General features: G+C 44.0%; 1 protein-coding gene across 6 annotated transcripts in view; it reads right to left on the bottom strand.

Annotated features, from left to right (window-relative positions):
* POLR1A (RNA polymerase I subunit A) overlaps positions 1-25,749 on the bottom strand; it is a 78,042-nt gene that overhangs the window by 26,562 nt on the left and 25,731 nt on the right. For all 6 annotated transcript variants that reach the window (XM_078348944.1, XM_002757543.6, XM_078348946.1 and 3 more), the window contains 5 exons: positions 23,839-24,069; positions 17,823-18,077; positions 13,086-13,277; positions 3,981-4,130; positions 2,670-2,853 (listed from right to left, as the gene is read on the bottom strand). In XM_078348944.1, the coding sequence (XP_078205070.1) occupies positions 2,670-2,853; positions 3,981-4,130; positions 13,086-13,277; positions 17,823-18,077; positions 23,839-24,069 (1,012 nt within the window). The remainder of the gene's footprint in view (positions 1-2,669; positions 2,854-3,980; positions 4,131-13,085; positions 13,278-17,822; positions 18,078-23,838; positions 24,070-25,749) is intronic.

Below are 25,749 nucleotides of genomic sequence, written 5' to 3'. Positions count from 1 at the left end.
GCAGGCAAACACACAGACACACCCGAGCCTGGGCAACAGGGACCACCACCACAGGTCCCTCAGCATTGCCTCAGGAGGATGACAGCCTGGGTCACTGAAGTCTGGGTCACTTCAGTGAAGCCTGCCCTTCTGGCTCAAAGGGTTGAGGAATTCCTCATCTTGGGCAGAAGGAGGTCTTTCCACATCAACTCTTGATCAAACTAGTTCTTGTCTATTATCTGTGAGGGTTACTGGACTCAAAAGTCCCTCAGCCAAGATCTGAGTGAGAAAGGAAACAGTAGCTGTACTGTTCAAAAGATGGGGCTGAAATATTTAGTATTCCCGATGCAAGGTCCTGGAGGACTTCTAAGAACATGTGTGAGCAGAAGGGGAAAGAAACAGTTCCTCTGTGAGCAAGCCACATCATCAAAGTGGGCCTTCCCATCGGGTCAGCTCCAGGCCATCTAGCTGTGCCCTTCACAGACCTCTCTAGCTCAGACGGGCTGGAGTGAAGTCAATTTCTCACCTGTTCTCCCTCATAGCCCCACTCCCAGCTTGGCCCTGCTTCTTCTCACAGCCGTGAGCCTCTGGACTGTCTTCAGACTCATGGTCCTTTGCACCATGCGCCAAGCAGAGCTAAAGCCTGGCACCTTTGTCAAGTTTGGTCTTCATCATGAGCTGCGTATGGATGGGATCTTCCTCTATTTTTGTTTCAAAAGTGCTCTAATTTTTTCTAGTTAGCAGAAATCCTTGTGCTCATTCTAGGTCAACATTTGAAATTGAAATATACATTTCATGAAGTGTAGTCATTATGCTTCACTTTCTTTGGTTATCCTGGAAGGGACTCTAGTCTGGTTCCCAACTGGAAGTGGGTGCCCTTGGAGACAGATGTCCCCATTAGTGGCTCAGGCCTCTTAGAGGAATTAAGATGGAGGAAGGTGAGTTTCAGCTGCCAAACAGACTAGTAACTTATAATCCTTAATCTGGTAAAATAATGGAACATACAAGCCAAGATATTTGTTCAAGGGTGTTCATCCTGGTAACAATGTGAAAATCTAGAGACAGCCTAAATGATCAATTATAGAAACTGGTTAACTAAGCTATGATATATACATAAGAATGGAAGAATCTGTAGTTTATGAGACATGAGCGTGTAGATTTGTATTAGCTGACCCCAAAGGACATTTATAAATACATCTGGACATTTGGCGGGTGGGTGGGGGAAGTAGAGTATGTAGTGTAGGATCCCATTTTTTCCAAATGTATTTGACTAGAAAAGTCCAGAAAAACAGACATCAAATTACTATTAGTGGTTATCTCTGACAAATGCATGCTGGGTGATTTTAAATTATCTTCATGTATGCTTTTTTAAAAAAAATTTTCCACAATTAAATATATGATACAATTAAAATAGAATACAATGCATAATGCAGGCTTCAGTGTGTGCTAATGAACAAACTCCAACTGCAGCAGATGCAGGTCCACAGGCCCTTCACTCAGATTCCCACTTTGTCTGCACACGAGTAAGTCTGTGAAGTACAGAAGCCTTACTTCCACTATGAACCAGACACTGCCTCTGCGCACTGTGGTACATGCTCAACACGCACCATCTTGCGTCCCCCTAATGGGAACAGTGTGGAAGGGCTGGACCGGGCCAGAGGCTGAGCCTTTGGGCAGATCCAATGTCAAGCCCACACTAAAAGGGGCCAAGTGACTGCTCCAAGGGAGCTCGAGGGCAGTGAGCCAAGCAGTCACCCAAGGTGAAGCCTCTTTATCAAAGTCACTTTCCTAAAACAGTGTGCTCTCATTTCTAGAACTCAAATGAGGCAGTCCCTCTTGCTGCCTTCAGATCACGCCGACAGGTTTGCCAAGCATAGTGTTTCCAAGAGCACTGACGACCTCAATGCATTGGGAAGGTGTGGGCAGTTCTTTTGCTGCATCATCCAGGCTGAAGTGCAATGGCACAATCTCAGCTCACTGCAACCTCTGCCTCCCGGGTTCAAGCAATTCTCCTGCCTCAGCCTCCCAAGTAGTAGGGATTACAGGTGCCTGCCACCACGCCTGGCTAATTTTTGTATTTTTAGTAGACACGGCATTTCTCCATGTTGGCCAGGCTAATCTCGAACCCCTGGGCTCAAGCAATTTGCCTGGCTCAGCCTCCCAAAGTGCTAGGATTGCAGGTGTTAGCCACCGTGCCCAGCCGGCAGTGAGCAGTTCTGACAACAGTGAAGCCCCTCTGTGGAGTGGGATGGGCCCCAAGATTTCTGAAAGGGCACTTGTAACAGGGAATGGGGTTGTACAAGTACTCAGTCTGAGGGACAGAAATCCATAAAGGGAGGGGTTAGGAAAGGAACAGAATGAAAATGGGCACAGGGTGCCATCTCAAACCGTGGAGGGGAATAAGCACTGGCTGCGGAGGAGAGGGGTGGCCAAGTGAAGGCGCCTTTGTAGGAGTAGCCTGGTTGCTTCCCAGCTCCTTCCCCTGAGAGGACACAGAAAAGCATTTCCAGCTGCATAATGTAGCACCTGGAAAGCCATCTCTATGGGAACACGCAGGGGCCTTGGAAATCTTCAGTGTGAACAGCTCCCTTTGCCCTGGGCCTGGGAAATAGCCAGGTGGCTGCGCTGGCCCTGAAAGGGGCCAGGTCACTGCCCTAGGGGAGCCCCAGGGCAGTAAGCCCAGCACTTACCCAAGGTGAAGCCTCTGTAGAGCTGCAGGTAGGCAGTGAAGAGGCGAGCCAGGCAGGTTAGAACCTTGCCGCTGATCTCGCCCCCGTAGATCTCATAGCAGCAGTGGACCAGGCCATAGGCGGAGCTCCCGTAGTGCGCCTTGTCCAGAACTCCGCAGAGCAGCTCCCCTTCCCTGATGATCACCTGCGGAGAGCAAGGCCACCAATGCCAGGCTGAGGGGCATGCCTCCTTTGGGAGCCACCCGCCCTCTGCTCAATGTGTGACCCTCACTGTGCATGTCCCTCTTCTGTGACCCGCCTAGAATCCTTCATGGAAAAATCTAGGGCATATGTGAAACTAGTATTTACACACACACACACACACACACACACACACACACACGTGCATGTGTATATATATATTTTTTAATATAAAAGAGGCAAGCATATACAGACCAGCAGTTCTCTCTCTCTCTCTCTGTCTGTCTCTCACTCTCTCTCACCATGTGTTTTATGTCCCCTACTTCCCACACCCACCCACACTGACTTGAGGTCAAAGTACCCTTGATAAAGACCTTGTGACCAGAAATGGGAGCTTCTAGTCACAAGTTCTTTCTGAAGTGGCGAGCTTCAACCTCATAACTGTGCCTTTGGCCAAGGTCCTTCCTCCCTTGAACCCTGGGAGTAACAACAAAATCTTCCTAGCATCCTCTAAGGCCTTAAGCCCTTTCAGGGTTAAAGCATTAGAAGCTAATGAATAGAAAAGCATTTCTAGCTGTATAATGCAGCACTCACAAAGCATATGGTCTATAAAGGAAAAGAAATCTGTTTCAGGGGTGAACAGACTGTCTGTTAAGACCCTGTGATAAAGCATTGTGCACTGACGACCTGGAAGGACTTCCCCACTGGGAACATGCAGAGGCCTTGGAAGTGTGGACAGCTCTCTCTGCCCTGGGCCTGCCCTTTGAGGCCTGGTTCTTAAGGCTCAGAGCTGAAGGTCTAGAACCTTACACCAGTTTGATTATCTCAAGCCACTCAGCAGTCTTATGGGAAAACCGGACTCTGCGCCAAGCTTTGCAGAATCAATTTCAGCCTTTTTGCAGGAGAAGCCTTCCTCAACTGCTTGTGAGTTTTATATTAAGGGTCAAATGCCGGAGATCAACCCTGAACCTTTCCAAAACAAAAGCTGATGCTAACTCAGGCACAATGCCTTCTCTTCTGAAGCATAGTACCTGCTTCTGTGAATGTGCTTCCATTTCTGTCTCAGTTTTAAACCAATCTATCTAACCCTGGGACTAGAAGTTTCCACTCCACACAGCTGGATGGCCATACCTGGGACTCGCACATCGAGTCGGGGTTAAAGCCAGGAACAGATTGAGGAGTCTCCTTCACCCAGGCTTTCCCAGTGATTTTTGCCTTTCCAGTTAAGTTCAGTGGGATGTGGTCCTCTGGGATTATATTTATGAGCAGTGTTGACACAACCTGCAAAGAAAGAGGACAAATTGAAAAAAGCAGTAAAAAGAAAAGTTGAGAACTTCCCTTTTAGGACCTCCTGCCCTTGCAAAGCCAATTCTGATGATCTCGGGCATGGCAAGAAAAACAGACAGGTCCACCTATAGGACAGGGTGATCTTAGTTTTTATTTAAACCAATTAGGAATGAAAATGAAACTACACGACTAAGAACTTAACTGTGATTTTTACTCCCCAAAACAGTTCTTAATGTGAATAACCCCCTAGACTTGAATTAAATTCTTAAATTCCTAAAGGAAGGAGAGGAACAAGTAAATTGTTTTCATTTTATGCCACATATGCAGATATTTCTTTACTATGACTGGAATTATAGCTACTGAAAGGCCAGGGAATCCTTCCCTGCCCCCATCTGGATCCCTCAGAGGGGTCATCCAGCCAACAAGCAGTTGGTAACAGCAAGCCAAGAGAAGCACTTTCTCAAGCAGCTGCTCTGCAGAGAGATCAAAGGGAGTAAGCTTTATCTGGGGATAACCTGAGTTGGCTCCAGAAGGGCCGAACACAGGCACATACATTCCCATAGATGAAGCAGGGCAGGGGCAGACCTGCAGGTGTGACAGGCTCCAGGGCTGGGAGACTAACTGCTATCAACAGCGCTTAGTGTGCCTGCAGCAGGCCCCACAAAGTAGTGTCTTTAGATGTATGCAATGAGGGCATGATAGCTCATGCCTGTAATCCCAGCACTTTGGGAGGCCGAGGAGGGTGAATCCCTTGAGGTCAGGAGTTCGAGACCAGCCTGGCCAACATGGTGAAACCCCATTTCTACTAAAAATACAAAATTTAGCTGGGCATGGTGGCATGCACCTATAATCCCAGCTACTCGGGAGGCTGAGACACGGGAATTGCTTGAACCCAGGAGGCGGAGATTGCTGTGAGCCAAGATCACGTCAGTGCACTCCAGTCTGGGTGAGAGAGTAAGACTCTTGTCTCAAAAAAAAAAAAAAAAAAAAAAATTTAAAAATATGCGCAATGGGGCGGGGCAGTTATGAGAGCAGCTGCCTTTTCACCCATGTGCACTAGGAGTAGGGGACAGTGGGCAAGAGCATCATTAAAGAGAGCGAAAAATATTCCCTGTTTTCTCAGCAGAAGATGACCAGAAAGGTCATGACCCATACTCTCCATGCCTCAGCTCCGCAGAAGGCCAGCACTGTGAGGTGAGAGGAGTGAGGGAGTAAAGGCAGGAGGGTGACATTTCCCTGGGGTGCCTGCTGCAAACTGCACCTCAACCAAGATACCACATGCACAGTAGGGACCCCAAGCTGAGCAAAGTCAAGACTGGAACTTGGTGTGAAAGGTAACAGAAACACACCCATCCAAGGGCAAGGAAATATGACCCGCCACTTCATCTATAAAATGAAGGGGGCAGAAGAGCATTTGATAAACTCCAACACCCTTTCATGATAAAAATACTCAACAGGCCAGGTATGGTGGCTGGCTCATGTCTGTAATCCCAGCACTTTCGGAGGCCAAGGTGGATCACCTGAGGCCAGGAGTTTGAGACCAGTCTGGCCAACATGGTAAGACCCTGTCTCTACTAAAAATAAAAAAATTAGCCAGGCATGATGGTGGGTACTTGTAATCCCAGCTACTCAGGAGGCTGAGGCAGGAGAATTGCTTGAACCGGGAAGCAGAGGTTGCAGTGAGTTGAGATTGTGCCACTGCACTCCAGCCTGGGCAACAAGAGGGAAACTCTGTCTCAAAAAAAAAAAAAAAAAGCCAGAAGCAGCAGCAAGTTATCCAGAAGAAGATCTAGCTAAGATCACTAATGAAGGCTGCTGCACTAAACAACAGATTTTCAGTGTAAATGAAACAGCCTTCTATTGGAAGAAGATGCCACCTAGGACTTAAGTAGCTAGAGAGAAGTCTGGCTTCGCAGCTTCAAATGACAGTCTCGTTCTCCTGTTAGGGGCTAATGCAGCTGGTAACTTTAAGTTGAAACCAATGCACATTTACCACGCTGAAAATCCTAGGGCCCTTAAGAATTATGCTAAATCTACTCTGCCTGTGCTCTAGAAATGGAACAACAAAGCCTAGATGACTGCACATCTGTTTACAGCTTGTTCTGCTGAATATTTTAAGTCCCCGTTGAGACCTACTGCTCACAAAAAAAAAGTTTCCTTCAAAATACTACTACTGTTCATTGACAATGCATCTGGTAACTTTAAGAATTGCTGGTACCCAGAGGTCTGGTACCCAAGACCTCTGATGAAGATGTGCAAGGAAATTAATGCTGTTTTCATGACTACTAACACAACATCCATTCTGCATCCCATGGATAGAGGAGTTGTTTTGACTTTCAAGCCTTATTATTTAAGAAACACATTTCATAAGGCTTTAGCTGCCATAGATAGTGATTCTTCTGATGGATATGGGCAAAGTAAATGGAAAACCTTCTGGAAAGTATTTGCCATTCTAGATGTCATTAAAAACATTTGTGATCCATGGGAGGAATATCAACATTAACAGGAGTTTGGAAATTGATTCCAACCCTTAAGTATGACTTTCAGGGGTTCAAGACTTCAGTGGTGGAACTAACAACAGAGGTGGCAGAAATAGAACTAGAATTAGAAGTAGAATCTATAAAGAAAAAAAAGAACAAAAGATAAGTGTTGGTAAAAGCGTGGAGTAACTGAGACCTTCATACACTGCTGGTGGAAATGTAAAATGGTACAGCTGATTTGAAAAACAGTTTGCAGGTTCCTCAAAAAAGTTGACTATAGAAGTACTACATGATGTAGCAATTCCTCTCCCAGGTATATACCCAAGAAAACTGAAAACACATGTTCAGACAAAAACTGGTACACAAATGTTAATTGCAGGTTTATTTGTAATATCAAAAAAATGGAAACAACTCAAACTATCCATTTATCAGCTGACAAATGGATAAAAAGCAAACAATGGGATGTTATTCATCCATAAAGAGGAATAAAGTACTATTACATATTACAAAATGGATGGACTTTGAAAACATTAAGTAAAAGAAGTCATAAAAGGCCACATATTGTATGACACAACTTATATGAAATGTGCAAAACAGGCTAATGCACAGAGGTAGAAAGCAGTTCTCAGGGGATGAGGAGGAAGGAGGAATTGGGACTGACTGTTGTACCTTCCTTACTAGGTACATGTCATCTTTTTGAAGTGATGGAAATGTTCTAGCATTACACTGTGTTAAGGGTTGCACAACATGGTAAATACACTAAAAAACCACTGACATACACTTTGAATTGGTCCTTTTTTTTTTTTTTTTTTTTAAAAAAAGACAGCGTCCTGCTCTGTCACCCAGGCTGGTATGCTGTGGCACAATCATAGCTTGCTGCAGCGTCAAATTCCTGAACTCAAGTGACAGCTTCCACCTCAACCTCTCAAGTAGCTAGGACTTAGGCATGTGCTGTCATGCCCAGCTATTCTTAAAATTTTTTATAGAGATAGGGGTCTCACCGTGTTGCCAGGCTGGTCTTGAACTCCTAGCCTCAGGCAATCCTACCTCATGAAATGGTAATTTTTATGTTAAATATGAGTTATATCTCAATTAAAAAAAACATAAGGGACCCAGAGAAGAGGAACTAAAGTCTCCTGCACTAACATTCTAGAAATGTATGATTTACTTTCTGGTCATAAACTATGCTAGGAGAAAAAAACCTGCAATGTATTTTCTTAAGCCTAGAAGGGTAGCACTATCTATGGGAATTATTATTTATACTAAGCCTGTATTAAGCTTTAAAAAAAGTCTTAAAAATAAAATGGATTTAGACAGGCACAGTGGCTCATCCATATCTGTAATCCCAGCACTTTGGGAGGCCAAGGCGGGTGGATCACAAGGTCAGGAGTTCGAGACCAGCCTGGCCAATATGGCAAAACCCAGTGTCTAATAAAAATACAAAAGTTAGCTGTGCGTAGTGGTGTATGCCTGTAATCCCAGCTACTTGGGAGGCCGAGGCAGGAGAATCGCTTGAACCGGGGAGGTGGAGGTTGCAGTGAGCTGAGATCACACCACTGCACTCCAGCCTGGGTAACAGAGTGAGGCTCCATCTCAAAAAAACAGAACAAACAAAAATAAAATGAATTAAAAAAAAATAATGAAATGTCTATATCCTTTACCCAGCAACCATACTTTAGGAATTTATCTAAAAGATATACTTGGCCAGGCATGGTAGGTCATGCCTGTAATCTCAACACTTTGGGAGGCTGAAGTGGGAGGATCACTTGAGGCCAGGGTTTCACAATCACCAGCCTGGACAACATAGTGAAACCCCAGCTCTACAAAAACTAAAAAAAAAAAAAAAAGATATATCAATGAAAGTACATTAATATATACAGAAATGGGTGTTCACCACAGCACTGTTTAGAATAGTAAAAAAACAGGTAAAAATTAAACATCCACTGATAGAGGGACGGTTAAGTCATGTATGGTATATCTGTATCACTGAATACAACATAGGAGGGGTTACAAAGAATGAGGCAGGTCTACACATACAGACACAGAACGAGCCCCCAGTACATCCAGTGAATGAAATCAGTCACAAAACCATTACAAAAACATTTGTCAACATAGCCTATGAAAACATTTAAATGAACTTCTTGCTATATACGGAGTGTGTTAGTGAGGTCCCAGTGAAAAACTCAAGACAGCCTGATAAAATGGAGTTCCCTTTGGAGGACTTGGTGGCTCATTCAGAGTAAGTCAACTTAAAGGGCAAACAAACCTGAGGTCTGTGTGCCTGGTGATCAGAAAAATGCATGCTTCAGGTACCAGGATGTCATGGTTAAACTGGTACTTTCAAATATAAGCTCAAAATTGAATGTTAGATTTAACTGTGGTTCACTCTCCTGAACAGTCCCAGGGATGGTATGTTATGATCTTATTCTTATTTCTTGTATTTTTTTTTTGAGACAGAATCTTGCTCTGTCAGCCAGGCTGGAGTGCAGTGGCACAATCTCAGCTCAATACAACCTCTGCCTCTCAGGTTGAAGCAATTCTTGTGCCTCAGTCTGGGATAGTAGCTGGGATTACAGACATGCACCATCACCCATGGCTAATTTTTATATTTTTAGTAGGGACGGGATTTGGCCATGTTGGCCAGTCTGGTGTCAAACTCCTAGCCTCATGTGATCCACCTACCTTGGCCTCCCAAAGTGCTGGGATTACAGGCATGAGCCACCACGCCCAGCCTCATTCATATTTATTTTCTGTAAGAGTATGTGCATATATGGAGAGTGGGGTTGCGGAGGCAGGGAGATTTTCCTTTTATGTTTACCAATAACCTTGTTTGCTTTTATAGTTTAAAAGAATCTGAAGGACAGAGATCTAATAACTGAATTCATAAAGCTTGTTGACTATAAGGACAGTATACAAAATTGATTGCATTTCTAGATACCAACCATAAACAATTAGAAAATTTAATAAACAATACATCTACCATAGCAATACCCAAGAGTGACTCTAATGAAAAGATGCCTAAGGCTTTTACATAATTGAAGGACATACTATGTTCATAATTCAGATGATTCACTATTGTAAACATGTTGATTCTCCCTAAAGTGATCTAGAGAGGCAATGCAATCCAAGTAAAAAATCCTAGCAGGTATTTGTGTGCACAGTGTCTAAGTTCACAAGTTGACTTTAAAATTTATATTGGAAATACAAAGACTCCAAAATATTTGAGACAGTCTTTTTTCTTTCTTTCTTGATCCTCTCATATATTACTACTTGGTTTGTGATACAGGAGTACTAGCAGTAGAGAAATGGGCTTTTCAACAAATGATGTTGCATTCACTGGATAGGGTATCCATATGGGAAAATATGAATCTTGACCCCTAACCTCACTTCGTGCACATCCACAGAAGTCTGGGTAACTGTTTGCAAAGATGTATTCACTTTGTGAATGTGCATCTAGCTATATACTTGAGATTTGCAATAAGAGGCAAATTCTCTTTCTTACATGCTCTTTGAACAAATAATGAGAGACCTTCGATTTATAAATAGGAAATCAATCAAGAGGCTGTATGAAATGTCCTGGAGAAACAGCCAAAACTTCCATTTCCCAGGGCAACAGGCATAAACTTCCTAACCTAAGTACCTTATCTTCTGATTCTAAACATTGTTTTTCTCTGTAGCACCAGGTTAAACCATGAACAAATTCTTGTGTAGTATAGTCACTCTTGCCCTTTTCATCTATTTGAAAAAAAAAAAAAAAAAATTGCCTGTACCAACCTTTGGAGATACACTGAAAAGCTTCACCATGACAGAAGCAAGGGCCTATTTCCTAAGTTCATTTGGTACAAAGGATTTTAAAAGGATCCAAGGTATAATCTCTGGGCAGAATGAAATTAAACTGGAAATCAACAAAAAAGATATTTGGAAAAGCCCTCAATATTTGTACTCCTAAATAATGTATTTTTTAAAAACTCATGAGTCAAAAAAAAAATCAAAAGGGAAATTATTTGTACTCCTAAATAATGTATTTTTTAAAAACTCATGAATCAAAAAAAAATCAAAAGGGAAATTATTCTGAAGTAGATAAAATGAAAACACAACATATTAATTTGTGAGATGCAAATTAAGAAGAACTTAAGGGGAAATTTATACGTAAAATGCCTAGATTGAAAAGAAGAAAAAGGGTCTCAAATTGACTTCAGCTTCAAACTTAAAGAACTAGGGAAAAAAAGAGCAAATTAAACCAACCAAAGTAAACAAAAGAAAGGGAGTGATAAGGATCAGAGTAAAATCAATGAAATAGAAAACAGAAAAATAAAGTCAGTAAACCAAAAACTTTTTTTTGAGAACAACAAAACTGATAAACTTATAGGCAAACTGATCAGAGAAAAGAGAAGACACAAATTATCAATGTCAGGAATGAGAGAGGTGACACCACTATAGGCCTTACAGATAGAAAAGGTCAACAAAGGAACATTGCGAACAACTTCATGCCTATAAATTCAGTAACTTAGATGAAATGGACAAGTTCTCTGAAAAACATGAACTATTAAAGCTCAATCAAGAAACAGATAACCACCGGGGTACGGTGTCTTAGGCCTGTAATTCCAGCACTTTGGGAGGCCTAGGTGGGCGGACCATGAGGTTAAGAGATCAAGACCATCCTGGCCAACATGGTGAAACCCTGTCTCTACTAAAAATACAAAAATTAGCTAGGCATGGTGGTGGCTGCCTGTAGTCCCAGCTACTCAGAAGGCTGAGGCAGGAGAATCGATTGAACCCGGGAGGTGGAGGTTGCAGTGAGCCGAGATTGCATCACTGCACTCCAGCCTGGGTGACAGACGATTCCATCTCAAAAAAGAAAGAAGTAGATAACCAACAATAGCTCTAAGTAGAAACTTCCCACAAAGAAACTCTAGGCCCAGATGCCTTCACTGGTAAATTCTACCACACATTTAAGGAATAAATAATATCAGTACTGTAGTACACAAACTCTTACAGAAAACCAGAGGAAATACCTCCTAACACCTCATGCTATGAGGCCAGCATTACCCTGATACCAAAACCAAACAAAGACATTACAAGAAAATAAAACTGCAGACCAATATCACAAATATAGAAGTAAAAAAATTCTAAACAAAATATTAGTACATTGAATTCAATATTATATAAAAAGGATAATACTTCACAACCAAGGAAGGTTTACCCAAGAATGCAAGGTTGGCTTAAAAAGGAAAATCAAGTTCTAGGTCCACAGACTAAGAACTGGAGAGCAGGAAGAGACCTTAGAGATCATCAACCTGAAGCTGAAGTCACTGATTTGAGACCCTTTTTCTTCTTTCCAACCTAGGCATTTTATGTACACATTTCTCCCTTAAGTCCTGCTTAAGTGGCATCCCATAAATTATACATTGTGTTTTTATTTCATCTACTTCAGAATTCTTTCTAATTTCCCTTTTGATTCTTTAGACCCATGAGCTATTTAACAAATACTTATTTAGAAGTACAAATATTGAGGGCTTTTCCAAATATCTTGGTTGCTGATTTCCAATTTAATTCCATTGTGCCCAGAGATCACACCTTGAATCCTTTTAAAATCCTTTGTACCAAACAAAATTAGGAAATAGGTACAGGTTTTGCTTCTATCATGGGTAAGATTTTTCAGTGTTGTCTCTAACGGTTAGTAAAGGTTATTTTTTTTAATTTTTTTTGCGAATTGGTGAAAAGGGCAAGAGTAACTATACTACACAAGAATTTGTTTGTGGGCTCAGGCTGGTTCCACAGAGAAAAATCATGTTTAGAATCAGAACTTAGCTTAGTTAATTTCTACTGCCCCAGAAAATGATGAGGAATGGAGACCTACAGAGCCAAGATCACACAGCCAACTAGAAGTTGATCCTTAAGGCTGAACTTGGAGACTCAGGCAAGAGTAGAACACATTTTACTGTTTTTCATTGTTTGGTCACCACATATATTATTTGGTTACTCTGAGAGAAAGTATGGTATGATGCTTCAAGGGTTGTAAAGTCCTGGGTTTGATCTGTCTCCTGTAGTCTTGGGCCTGTAATTTTCATCTCCTAAAGGGAGATAATAATGGTCTCTGCATTGCAGCTTAGTTTTGAGGATTAATTCCGGTAACATGTCTAAAGCATTCAGCAAACACATGGAACTTCCCAACAAATATTGCTATCACTCTAGCAGCACCACTGCCTATTACCACCATATTTGTATTATGGGAACACCAAATTTAAGTAAGAAGCAAAGGACAGAAACTATGAAGTTTAGTCTTAGCAGACTCTTCCTTGAAGCCACCCAGACTCAGGAACCCCAAACAAAGGGGAAAGAAAGTCAGACTATTGCTGGCTTAGCCAGTTCTCTGTCTCTGGTCTGGGCTCTTCTGAAAATAAAACCTTTTACATGAGTGGCCTATTTCCTTTTGTTACATACACTGGCTGTTCTCTCTCCTAATTACCTGTTTTCCTGTCCACAGTGGAAAGGGCTTCAGGATAGAGGGAGGAAAGAGCTTCACGCGCCCCAGTTTGTCTGTGAGTCCTCGGTACACCAGCTCCATATACTGCTCCCGGGTGAAAAAGCAACCCCGAGTAGTCATGCTTGCACCTGAAACCATGTGATCCTGGATCAGTCCCGCCAATGGTTGGCCATCCTATAAACCAAAACAGAAAAGACAAGAAGAATGAACATAAATTTTAAGTCAAACTCTAATCCTTAATCACTTGCCTGGAAGCCACTTTCTAGCGAGAGCCCTTCTTCTATCCCTGTCTTGTCTTGCCCACATTCTCACTATGTTCTTGTTTGGGAACAAACTGCTTCCCAAAGCACATGACCAGTGTTTAGCACTGGCTTTTATATTTGCCATTACTCCACTATCCTATATCAAAACCGCTTCAAACTCATCCAGCTCCCCAAGCCTTCTCCATTCAGTCCCATCTGGTTCTAGTTACTCCGGCATATTTTTGGCACTTATGCCTAAATTTGGTCTGGCTGCTGTCAGCTGTGTTCTTGTTTTTATACTTTGGTTTTATGCTTTAGTATTTTTCACACATTTCTGGCTTGGCTCTTCTGTAAATCAGTCATGCACTCAACAAATATTTATCCAGAGCCTCCTGAATGCCGAGGCACTGGGTAGACTCTTCCCTACTCCAGGGGACCAAACAGACATGGTCCTTTATGATGAAGAGCTAGACAGTAAACAAATGATTGGATAAATACAGTATCACAAAGTGTTTTAAATTCCAAAGAGGAAAATAACAGGATGGGTCAAAGGAGGGGGATGGTCAGAAATAGCCTCTCTGAAGGGCAGTCTTACAGCTGAGGCCTGAGGGGTGAGTTGGCCAGTATAGGGAGGAAGGCCTTCCAGCACAGGTTCCTCAAGGGAGTTGTGAGTGGGCCCGATGTACATGACTGCAGAAGGGAGAATAGTCATTAGTTATCTTTTCAAAACACTGCACAGGGCTCATAGTGAGCCCTCAATAAAGGCTGTTATCTACCAGATGCCGAAAACAAGGGCTTTTATGAAAAGCCTGAGATTTGGTGAGTGCATTAATTTCATCTGATGCTTTCACAGCCATTCTGATCCCCCGTCTCCTGAACCTTATCTGTCAGGTCTGTGTTCACAGAAACATAACGCATGCTAAGTAAAAATAGCTATGCTCACTGACATTCTTTAAGATGCAGCTTTTGTAAACTTTTCAATGTTTATAGAAATTTGAGAAAAACCTGTGCCTTGGATATAAAGATTGTTAATCATTTGGTTATTTGTTAAATACTAGGCAACAGTATGGTCATGTTTCAGAACTAAGACTAAAGGAACTCACAAATGCAGCCTGGGAGAAATTTAACCACATGTACTAACTCAAAGGTTAAAAAAAGGATCCTTGTAAATCTCTTAAGTTAACTCTTCTAACTGAATGCAAAAAAAATAAAAAGGATCCTTGTCAAATGGTATAAACACTACAGTGATGGGCTCAATGTAAACTCAAATGTAATGATTACAAATGAACTGGAAAGGTGACAGACATATGGCAAGATCAGATGGGGCACACAGCCCTTCTTAGGAATGCTTTGACTTAACATACATAAAAAATTACACTCTACCTCTTGTTACCTATATGGTCTTATTTTGCTTGGGAGAAAAACCCAAACCAGTATTATGGATTTGACTCATCTCACAGTCTTTGGGGGGCAGATAATGATTTTTCCTTTTGTTTTATTCCTTAAAGAACATAATTACAGGTTCTGTGATCTATTCAGTGCCTTTTCCTCTGTCTGTCCAGATTTTTCCATGACTAGACAATTACTTTAATGGCTAAATTGCTTTCAATGCAATAATCACAAATTCTAAGGCAGAATGCTGATTATAGCAATTGCTAAAGGACTACTTATAATTCTACATTTTCTAAATCCTGCTTAAACTCAGAAAGAACATCTCTGAATCAAAACCCCAGAAAACTGTCAGCTATACTATTCTCCTTAATAGCACAGCAAAATGACATTATAATGAACGTCTCTGGTCAGGATGCTTTGGGAATAGGGTATTCTGTAACTTGAATTTTCTAGCTGACTAAGCAGAATTCAGGAAACATATCTCAAGCTTTGTTTTAAAACTTTCCACAAAGCACGGGCCCTCAATAAATAAATAGAAGGAAAAAAAATTAGTCTAAAAATTAACACATAAATGAAAAGTTTAACTGTTTTTATGGAAAAGAAATAGTGTTTCATTCAACTCCTATTTTAAGTAAAAAGGCACCACAAAACTCTATTAAGTACATGAAACCAACGATAAAATGTACTTTAATTTGGTGTTATGGTTAGGTAAGGAAGAGAAACTGGTGCTAGGGAAGAAAAGGAATTATAAACAAAGAAATATGGAAACTAAGGGAAATAAAAATACACTAAGAAAAATGACCCCAAAATACTGGTCTTCCTCATTTAACCAAATCAGCTCCTATCCTTTCATGACTCTGACACTAACGGCATGTTGCATTTTTATAACCATTAGCAAATATAAGGATTCCACTTCTTGGCATTTATACCAAAGACTAAATAAAATTTATCAAGAATCAAAAGCTCTTTACCTCTAACAAAAGAAACTCAATGAAAGTACAGTGAATCTTCAAGTCATCTCCCATAAGCTTTTTTCTTTTTAAGAAAATAATTTATTGACATAAGCTTATTTACTTGTGTTCTCCTGTCTCCCTTAAGTGTATGCCCAACCTAAAACTCCTAGGCATATGAGCATGTGATGAGGCCCACTTGGATTTACAGCCTACTGCAGGAAACAAAGCAAGCATGAAGCCTCCTACAGCTTTGCACCTTATTCAATCAAAATCAAGTACAGCACATTCAAGGTCGTTGGTCTGAGGACTTCAGAGCGCCTCAACTCCCCACACGGTGAATCCCTCAAGTCACTCTGCCAGCAAAAAACCATCTGCTGCTCCCTGGTAGTATCCCCTCTGGTGAAATATGATTCGGCTGCTAGAGAGTCAAAGACCCACACAGTCCTGGGAGCTGCTTCCTGTCACCTGCTCTCCCTTAGTCCCAGCCTCACCTGTCAAGTGGAGCTAAGAACATGCACAGCCAAGTACATGGGTGGGGGGCAGGGAGGAGTCATCCAAAGCTGCTGGGTTCTAGTCTTGGTCTCATTGCTGGCTGACATACTACTCACTTGGTGTTTCCTTGTCTGAAAATCACACCAACCTCATAAGGAAGGGAATGTCTACAAACTGCTTACAGCAGTGCCTAAGGCCTGTGGCCCACCTAATAAATGTCAGCTTTCATTGCCACCACCATAAGAGCCACATTATTTACATGAGAACATAAAAAGCCACTTTTCAAATTAGCAAATTTATTTTTTTTTAATTTCCAAGTAATCTGAGTGGGCCCATCACCACTTCTTCCTACATTTAGTCCCTTCACTAATCCACAGCCCACAAAGGTGGCCAGAGAAAGGAAAGGCCAACTAAAACAACTGGGACCCTCATGAAGCCACAGTGGTGCATCTGGTAGGAAAGGGGGCCGGAACACCACGCTCCTCACCACATGCCTTATTCCAAGGAGCAGAGGATGCTGACTTAGCAGAGATGCTAAGCATCTCTGAGGAGCCCCAGGCACTCCCTGTGTACAGAGCTCTCCATCCCTGTGGCAGCACAAACTCCAGGAAGATCGGGGAGCTCCTTGTCCTTCCTCCTGCTTCTCAGCTAGGTGTCCATGGGCAAGTTACATGAATCCTTCAAGTGTAAAATGTGGGCATGAATAGCACCTACCTCCAGGGACTGTGGGGAGGGTGAAATGAGGAGCCTCTAATGTGCTCTCTGCACAGTGTATGGCACTGAAAAAGTACTTGGGAAATGGGAGCCTTGGTTTGACGTTACGATTATTCTTCATACTCCATCACGATCCAAATGAATGATGTATAATTGTGAATCACTGTGGTGCAAAAGGCTTACAGTTTGGGAGGTCTCAGACCTCTGGGTGGGTAGTGAGGGCGAAGCAGGCACTGGAACACACTCTGTCCTCTTCCCTGCTGCCTGCCTCTTTCCTCGCTCTGTCCCTACCATGAGCACATGCTGACTCAGGCCCCTGCTACTCCTGGCCATGAGTCAGCTGCTCAGGAGAGTGGGGAGGAAGTTCTGTCCTACCCACGTATCCCTCTGGACAGCTGTGACCACATGGTGTTGCCCTTGAGGACTGAATTTGGAGAAAGAAGGAAGGGATTCAAAGAGGAGAGGAGATGCCTTCATGGGCTATTGGGGGATCTCTTCTGGGCCCTTGGGGTTAGGCTGCTTCTTAAAGCTCATGTTTGTCAGAACAAAGGATCAAAGTCATGTGTGGACCGTGAGAACCATTACAGTGTTGGGATACTAATGCTGGCCGAGGGCTATTAAGTTGCAGAATCCAAACTTCAGTGTTGAACACAAGACCTATTACGAAGCTAGTAAGGTTGGCTTTCTGGGACAGCTATCACAATTTCTGTCCTGATTTACATTTTACAACGCAGCAAGAAATAAACATTTCCCAGCCTCTAGGCAACTAGACGGCTAAAAGCCCCACCTGGGAGAAACTAGGACCCTCCATTCCAGCTGTCCCTGTCCTGGGGCTGCCTATTGACCCCAGAAGCTAGCAGGGCCCAGGTTAAAAGTACTAAGTCATGCCAATGATGACAACGGAATGGCCTCAAGGCCAGACCTACCTTGGGAACAAGGTACTGCTGATCGGTGCAGGCCAGGACATAGGCCTCGGCCCGGCCCAGCTCACTCTGGGGGAAATGGGCATTCATCTCATCTCCATCAAAGTCGGCATTATAGGCTTTGCAGTTGGCATAGTGGAGCCGCAGCACTTTCTCTTCAGGCAGGATGCGGGCGTGGTGGGCCTGGATGGAGGGTCTGTGCAGGGTGGGCTGGCGGTTCAGTAGCAGAATGTCCCCATTCTTCACATGCCGGCACACCTGGGAACAGAGTGGACAGGTGAGTGATCAGTGCAAACATCAGTATTACCACTGCTCTTTCCAAGTGCTCACCTCAACCTGGCCAAGGTGTGGTTTCTAGCTTATGTTCTAGTCGACTAAATGCAAGGGGGATTTTTAATCTGGAGCAAAACCCTAGAAAGCTCTGAGAAATACCTCCTGGGTCCCTCTGGTCCCGGCCCTTTACAGCCCTGATCCTGGCTCTAAGCTCTGAAGTATAAGCAACAAATAAGACCATAGGTCTCTCTCTTCTTCAGAGATGCATAGCCCTCCCAGGTTCCTGGATTCCTCTGAAAATTAATCTGAAGAAAGAAATGGATACAACTCCTGAAGACTGCACATAACCGTAAAACCAACCACTGGGTTAGAAAGGAATTGGCAGACTCTTGAATCCCCCCATTATCACATGTGAGCACATTAGTCTAAACAGAAATTCTACATTTCACAAAAAAGGTGCCCAGCTTCATGTATCAGACCCGGAACTGGAACACAGGGTTCTTAGTTCAGTACCCTCAGAGGACATTTTATTGCACTTCAAAAATTAAGAACTGTAAATTGCCACAGTCTTTTGGCAATGGAGTTTGAAAATAGCTATTAGAACACTTAAAACACATTTCCTGTTGGCTCCTCAGGGAAAAAAAGCACCTACACAAAGTTAGATGAATATGTATGTTTATGCAGCAGCCTTTACAGCAGCAAAAACTAGAAATAACCTTACTGCCCCAATGAAGTGGCAACAGTGTATCCACACTATGGAATATTATGTGGTGAACAAGTATAAATTAAATATATACAAGGCCTGTGCCATTCAAGTGATGGCAATAATGTGTTACAGCAAAGAAAAAAAAATCCAGGTGACATGTAAGGTAATGAAAAAAGCAATTTAAAAACCAACCCAGTTTGTGTGTGTGAGTGTGTGTCTATATGGGAAAAAGGTGGTTGGATCCTCACTAGGTTGTTACTATTGTGTCTGTGTGTGTGTGTGTCTATATGGGAAAAATGTGGCTGGATCCTCACTAGGTTGTTACTATTGTGTGTGTGTATGTGTGTGTGTGTGTGTCTACATGGGAAAAATGTGCTTGGATCCTCACCAGGCTGTTACTATTTTTCTGAGACGGGGTCTCTCTCTGTCGCCAGGTTGGAGTGTAGTGGTACAATCATGGCTCACTACAGCTTCAACCTCCTGGACTCAAACAATCCTCCCACCTCAGCCTTCAAAGAGCTGGAATTATAGGCATGAGCCATCATACCCAGCTATTTTCTTACATCTTAGCATTGTTCTTCCTATAATGAGTAAGTGATGCTTTTGTAAATTTTAAAAAAGCTTCCAACTTATTTTTAAAGAAAGAAAGAAATATTGAACAAGTGCTGTGCTCTGTGCAGGAGGGAAAACAGAAAATACAGACAATTTTAAAGATAAGAATTTAAAAATCACAAGTAATTGCAACCCTCTAAGATAACCACTGCTCATACTATCTCCCTCTTATAAATAATTGGCTGGTCATGTCCTTTTAACAGACATCTCTCTCACAAAGCTGACTTTCCTGTACTGCCCATTAAGACTCTTAATGCCCTTATCTTTAATTACATTAACTACTGGGCTTCCTAAACACTGAACATAAAGTGACACCTTAAAAAGCAAATGCATGAAGGTCACTGCCACCCCATGCATTTTGAAGGGCTCCTCTTTGTAGTACAAAGGAATTATGGAGACTTAGTGAAACCTCTGCCACCCCAAATCTCCTTTAAATCACAACAGATAACAGGTAGGAGAAAACAAATCATTGCAAGTCTAGTTTCTTCTTATGTTGCCCATATTTATGAAACTGCATTGAGAAAGCTCATTCAAGAGAGAGGCTAAAGGTAATTAAGAGATACTCCCCAAAACTCTCTCCCCAATTCCTACTTAGTGAAGCTAAAAGTTCTCTCTCTCTAGCTCAGAGATGCAGGGAGCAAAACCCTCAAGTGCTACAAGGCAAGCCTAAAAGTACCTAGCATGGAGTCTGTCTTTTTGCTCCCCAAGGAATTCAAACCTTCCCCTCCCCATTGCCAAGTCCCGTGTTTCCAAGGAGACCTAACCTCTGAGGGTTCCCATGAGCATCTGCCCAGGGCACTGGCAGCTGTCTGACTGCGTCATACAAGCTGAGGTCTTCTTTCTTTAGCCTCTCAAGGGAGAAACTGCCTAGACCTGTGGCCTAAGCCCAAAAAGCCAGGCTGGGCCTAGGATTTGAGTTTTGCAAATTCGAGACATCATCCAGCATAAGCAAACTCGCCACAGCTGAGAAGGTACACAGGCCAGTCTGGTAGGCACTGGCCAATCCAAACAGAAGCCCTGGAGCACAGGGTGTTCCCCTCGCCAACCCAAACCCAAGGCATTCCCTTCTCTTGTCTCTAAATAAATACTGCAGTGAAAATTAGCATGCCCCAGTGCCCCAGGGTCAGAGTTTTCAGAGGCAGGCTTGAAGCCAAAGGCCTGCTTCTGGCAGGCTGCTGAGCAGGACAATGAGCCCCGGCTCTTCGGGCCATTTCCTCTTTTATTTACAAGGCCCAAGGGATAGGGCAGAGTTTTCATACCTCACAGGGGAAATAGGTCCTTTTGGCCTTTCCCCTCCTCACCTCGCCTGCGGTTCCTCCTCACCCAGACCTCAGTGTTTTCTTCCCAATCACCTTCACACAGCCCTTCAGCCTTGGCCTGACGCATATGTAACACATCAGACAAAGTCTTCAGAAATTACAGGCTGGGAGCAGTGGCTCATGCCTGTAATCCCAGAACTTTGGGAGGCCAAGGAAGGCAGCCTAGGAGTTTGAAACCAGCCTGGGCAACATGGCAAAACCCCATGTCTACAAAACATACACAAATTAGCCAGGTGTGGTGGTACACAACTGTGGTCCCAGCTACTCGGGAGGATCACCTGAGCCCAGGAGGTGGAGGCTACAGTGAGCCATGATTGCACCACTGCACTTCAGCCTGGGAGATAGAGTGAGACCTTGTCTCAAAAAAAAAAAAATTACAAATAAATAAGCACATATGTATTGTGGTGTAAGTATCATGTATAATAACATCATTGAGATCTGGGGAGATAAATGAATCATCCTCAGCCCCCAGGTCCTGATGTAAGAACTCCTTTTCCTTCCTTAAGTCATCTCCTGACTTTGCTGCTGGGCTCTGTTGTCAAGTCCAAAGAGTCATCACACCCCAGAGCCTTCCGCACCTCAATCCGGATTTGTGTAACCCACAAGGTTTCCCGAGGCCTTCAACATGCTGGGTGCTGGGGAGAGCAGAGCACATCCTGCCCTTGAACTCATGAGACTCAGGAACTCAAGGGTGGAGGTGGATGCACACACAGTGAGAACACAACGCAACGAGGGCTATACAGGGTGGAGAGATGAGTGTGCACACTGGCTGTGAGGGGAACACAGGGGGACACCTGACACAGGTTTTGGCGGTAGCAGACTATAGTCCTCACACTGGCCACCTGGTTCTGTAAATGAAGTTTTATTGTGTTGGGGTCACCACCTGTAGGGGTCTGTCCTGCAGACCCTGACTCAATGATTGGTGAATAAAGTACACTGACACACAGATACTATGCTTTGCGAGTTTGGCTGAGGGTCCATGGCCACTTACAGACTGCTTGGAGAGTGCTGTAAAGAGAAAGCAGCCACCGACCCTTACTAGCCAGTGAGGCTTGCATTTCGTAAAGTTTAATTGACAAATGCGTGAGTCAACACCATTAGAGGTTAAAGATTAAAGGACAGGTTCTGATGCCTAAAGCAAACACCGTTAGTTGGTAATATCCCTGTCTGACCTTCCCGAGAAGGCCATCTGGCTCAAAGACTAGTTTTAAGACCACGTGAGTAAACAAGTTATTCAGATAAATTCTTCTACATACTTTATTTGCTTTTCTTATTAACTAAATGTAAAGGGGATTTAGGCTGCCTTCAGCCAAGAACTATAGAAAAATCCTTTAGGCCTTCTCAAAGGGTTTGAGACTATAGTCTATAACTTTCTCTAATATTTTTGCCACCACCCTGAGTGAATTCCTACATCACTGGAACATAGCCATGCCTATTTGTTTGTGTACTACCTGTGGCTGCTTTGGCATTATGTAGCAGAGCTGACAGCTGCAACAGAGCCTGCATGGCCCAGGATGTTGGAAATATTTACTGTCTGACCCCAGAGGAATGAGGGCTTGCTGAGGCCTGAGGGAGCAGCAAGAGTTCACTGCCTTCAGTACCCTCTTTAGCCCAGAGGCTGGCCCCAGCACCTGGCTCACAGTTGCCTCCTGATGACCCCAAACTCTCACTGCCCACTTGCCCTACACATTCCCCTCAAGCCTGTTTCTTCTTGGGCATTATGTGCTTAAAGTCACTGTCCATAGCTGCTGTTTCCTATGGTGCCTACCACACCCCTTCGCAACAGCAATGCGTTCATACACTCCCTTCCTAGTGGTTCCCCCACCATGCTGTCAACACCAGGGTGGTGAGGATCCATGTAAAAGGAATGCAAAGTGCTAGCATGCAGGGGGCACCAGCAATGCCTCATCCCTCACTTCTTCTCCTAGTCTGTCTCTCATCCTTTCCTACTGTGAGTCTGTTTCACACGTTTGAACTGAGTTAAACGTAAGTGAAATGAAACACACCTTGCTTCTTTTTGCATTGCTCACACAGTGCCTGGCAAAACACCAGGCACTCCAGGCAGACTGATTTTACGAACCTGAATACAAACCTTACTCTGTGCACTAGAAAAGAACAAGAGGTAACTTGATCTGTGTTTGTATGTGCCCCATCACCAAAGGAGAAAACAGGTAGTGTATTACTGCTGTCCCTCAGAGAGCACTGAGAATGAGAGGAAGCAAGAGGGCCTGTGGTGAGCAGTGATGGGCACTGCAACAAGGCCAGGAGCATTTCCTTTTCCTCTCTGTGCCTCCAAAGTTCCTTCAAGGCTGATGCAACTTTGCAGAGCTGAACTCAGTGTCAAAGAAGAGCAGGTCAGCCATGCAGTATGGATGGGCAGAGGGCAAGGAGAGGCCTGCCTGCCGTACAGGTGGATGAGGAAAATCCAGGCAGCCACCTGCTGACTCTGGTAGTCACTTGTGGGTTATACCCAAATTGAATCCATTTCCCTCCAACAACTGCTGCCACCATTGCCTGGTTAGGGGTCATCTGCTACTCCCCTCCCGGCAGGAATGGCAATTATGTAACAAAGCCACAGAGCTGTCACCTGCTGATCTCATGCACTCAGCAACATTGTTAATCGATCATGTGCTCCTTCCAGTGGAACCGGATAGAGCCTCAGGATCCCCTACCACAGCACTATGGGCTGGCATTAGCAATCACCCAAAATGGAAACATTAGTTATAACCTGCCAGTTGTTGGCTCTCAAACGTCAACATACAGAAGAACCCTCTGGAAAGCATGATAAAGAAAGATTCCAAACTCTATTCTCAGAGATTAGAATTCAGCAAGGGTGGAGGGATCTGCATTGCTCACAAGTTCCAGGGATGCCACTGCTGCTGCTACTGAGTGTCCAGGGACTACCCTTTGAGTAGTCCTGTTCAAGGGCAGCCATTTTTCTCTCTGGGACTACAAAGTGAATCTTAAAAGCCACCCACGTGTCGGGGAGCTTCTTCCTAGGGATGGGTTCCTGTGTCAGTGTGCACTGGAGCCACACCTGATGGCCGCCAGTCACTGGGATCTAAACAGGAGCTGGATGGGTCCCTGATCAAAGCTGCCCATTACTCACAATTTTTGTTCCCTGGGGCTTAGGTGCCCCCATGGCTGGAGTCAGGAGCTGCTTGGCCACAGCCTCTCGTTGGCTCACATCCACAGCACTCAGGGCTGTGCGGCTGCCATCCTCATTGATGACCATGGAGGCTCCTGGGTGCACGTTGGGGCCATTGATGACTGCCTGTCTAAGTTCCTGAACATTCCACGGAGTAACTGGCTGCGGGTAGGTCAGTTTTGTGGCAAATACCTGGAAATGAGGAGTGGAGGCAGAAATTCAGGGCAGGGAGAAAAAATGGTCTCATGGGCCCCAAATCTGTCTTAATAGGCTGTGTCTTTCCCCCCAAAATGTGGGGGAGCTATCTGACTTGGCCAAGAAGGCCTTTCAGTGGGTGAAGTAACTTCCTGCCTGGCTTCTGCAGCTCCCTTAATGCTATAGAGACCAGGCCTCCTTTTCTAGCAGTTAGTCTGAGGAGAAAAATTTAAGTGCTGCAGTTTATGTATTACAATTTTTTAACCCACTCTAAAACTTCATTTTCTTATCTGCCAATAAACTCAAAGTTCCCAAAGGTGTCAGAGCACTTGCTTGAGATAGGCGGCAAATGCCTGTCCTCAAACACTACAGCATCCCTCATCCACCCCAGCAGACATCACTAATGGATCATGGCACTGTCCCTGAGCCCAGACATGGCACTGAAACTTCTCAATTCTGCAGTTCTGGCAGACATTATAATTAAGGTGGTACCTGAGATGAAACTGACACATTCCTCTGATACCTGAGAAAATGCAGTGTGCTGTGTTTAATGCTAGGCCTGGAATACACTCCAAGTAAAACAAGTTCCCGGGTTAAATGAGTTCTTGAACTACTGAATATTATAAACCCCTAATGCTTCCAAATGTACACAAATACACCAGAGGCTCTGAGACATCCTGCATAAAGGAACCTGTCTAGCTTTGTACAGGTACCGTGCAGCAGCACTTTCTCAGAGGGCTCTTCAAGCTACCCCAGCCCCTGCACTCCTCAGCCTAAGCCTGCTCTACTATTGCTGATGCACTTATCACCCATCACCATCCAACAGAACATATATGTACTTGTTCATCTATTTAGTGTCTCTACCACGGACACTGCTTTATATGGAAGCAGACTAGTCTGTGCTTCACTGTTGGTCTCTAGCTCCTTGCTCCTGTGGCAGCTGTCAATAGTGCTCTATAGGAAGCACGTGATCCAAGGGGCCAGAGGCAGTTAGTTCTATCCACTCTGCTCTTAACAGCTATCCTGTGTGGAATACCTATGCCCCAGGCTACCACGGCACTGAGACTTTGGGCAGTTTGTAGGTAGACAGAGAAGAGACTTCAGAGTCTCTCCTCCAGGGACAAGCCATTATCAAACAAACCCAGACTCAAGAAAGAGAAATCTAGCACCCTAGGAAGATAGAAGAGGCAGCATGAAAGGTCTCTGCCAGAGCTGGGGACACTATGAGGTCAAAGCCAACAGGAGTGGCCCCTGCTCTCTGTCCAAAGAGTACAACCAAAACTCGATACATGTGTCCTCAGGGCCTCAGATTTGGGAATGTCACCCCTGGACTTTGTAAAGCTGGTTCTCACCATGTGATCCAGCTTTTGGATGCAAGGACTACGGTTCCCAGAAGGCAGTGGACACAGGACTGGGCCTTCTCGGACTCCTGTCTGCTGACACATCATGCCTTTGTCCAGGAAGCCCAAGTGTGCCACAGAGATGAGGCCATGGGCACGCAGGATGATCGGAAAGAACACTTCAGCACTGCTCATCACCAGTCCCCAGAGAGAGACGGAGGTGGTAGCATGCGAGGAAATGAGGCTCTCCCCGGAGGCAATTAAACCACCTTCACATTACTGACCTCAAGGCCCATTAAGGAGGAAGCCGATTAAAGGCTGCTGCTGCTGAGCACCA

Source organism: Callithrix jacchus, chromosome 14 (genome assembly GCF_049354715.1).
Source record: "Callithrix jacchus isolate 240 chromosome 14, calJac240_pri, whole genome shotgun sequence".
NCBI lineage: Eukaryota > Metazoa > Chordata > Mammalia > Primates > Cebidae > Callithrix > Callithrix jacchus.
This window is presented reverse-complemented; position numbering and strand designations above follow the sequence as displayed.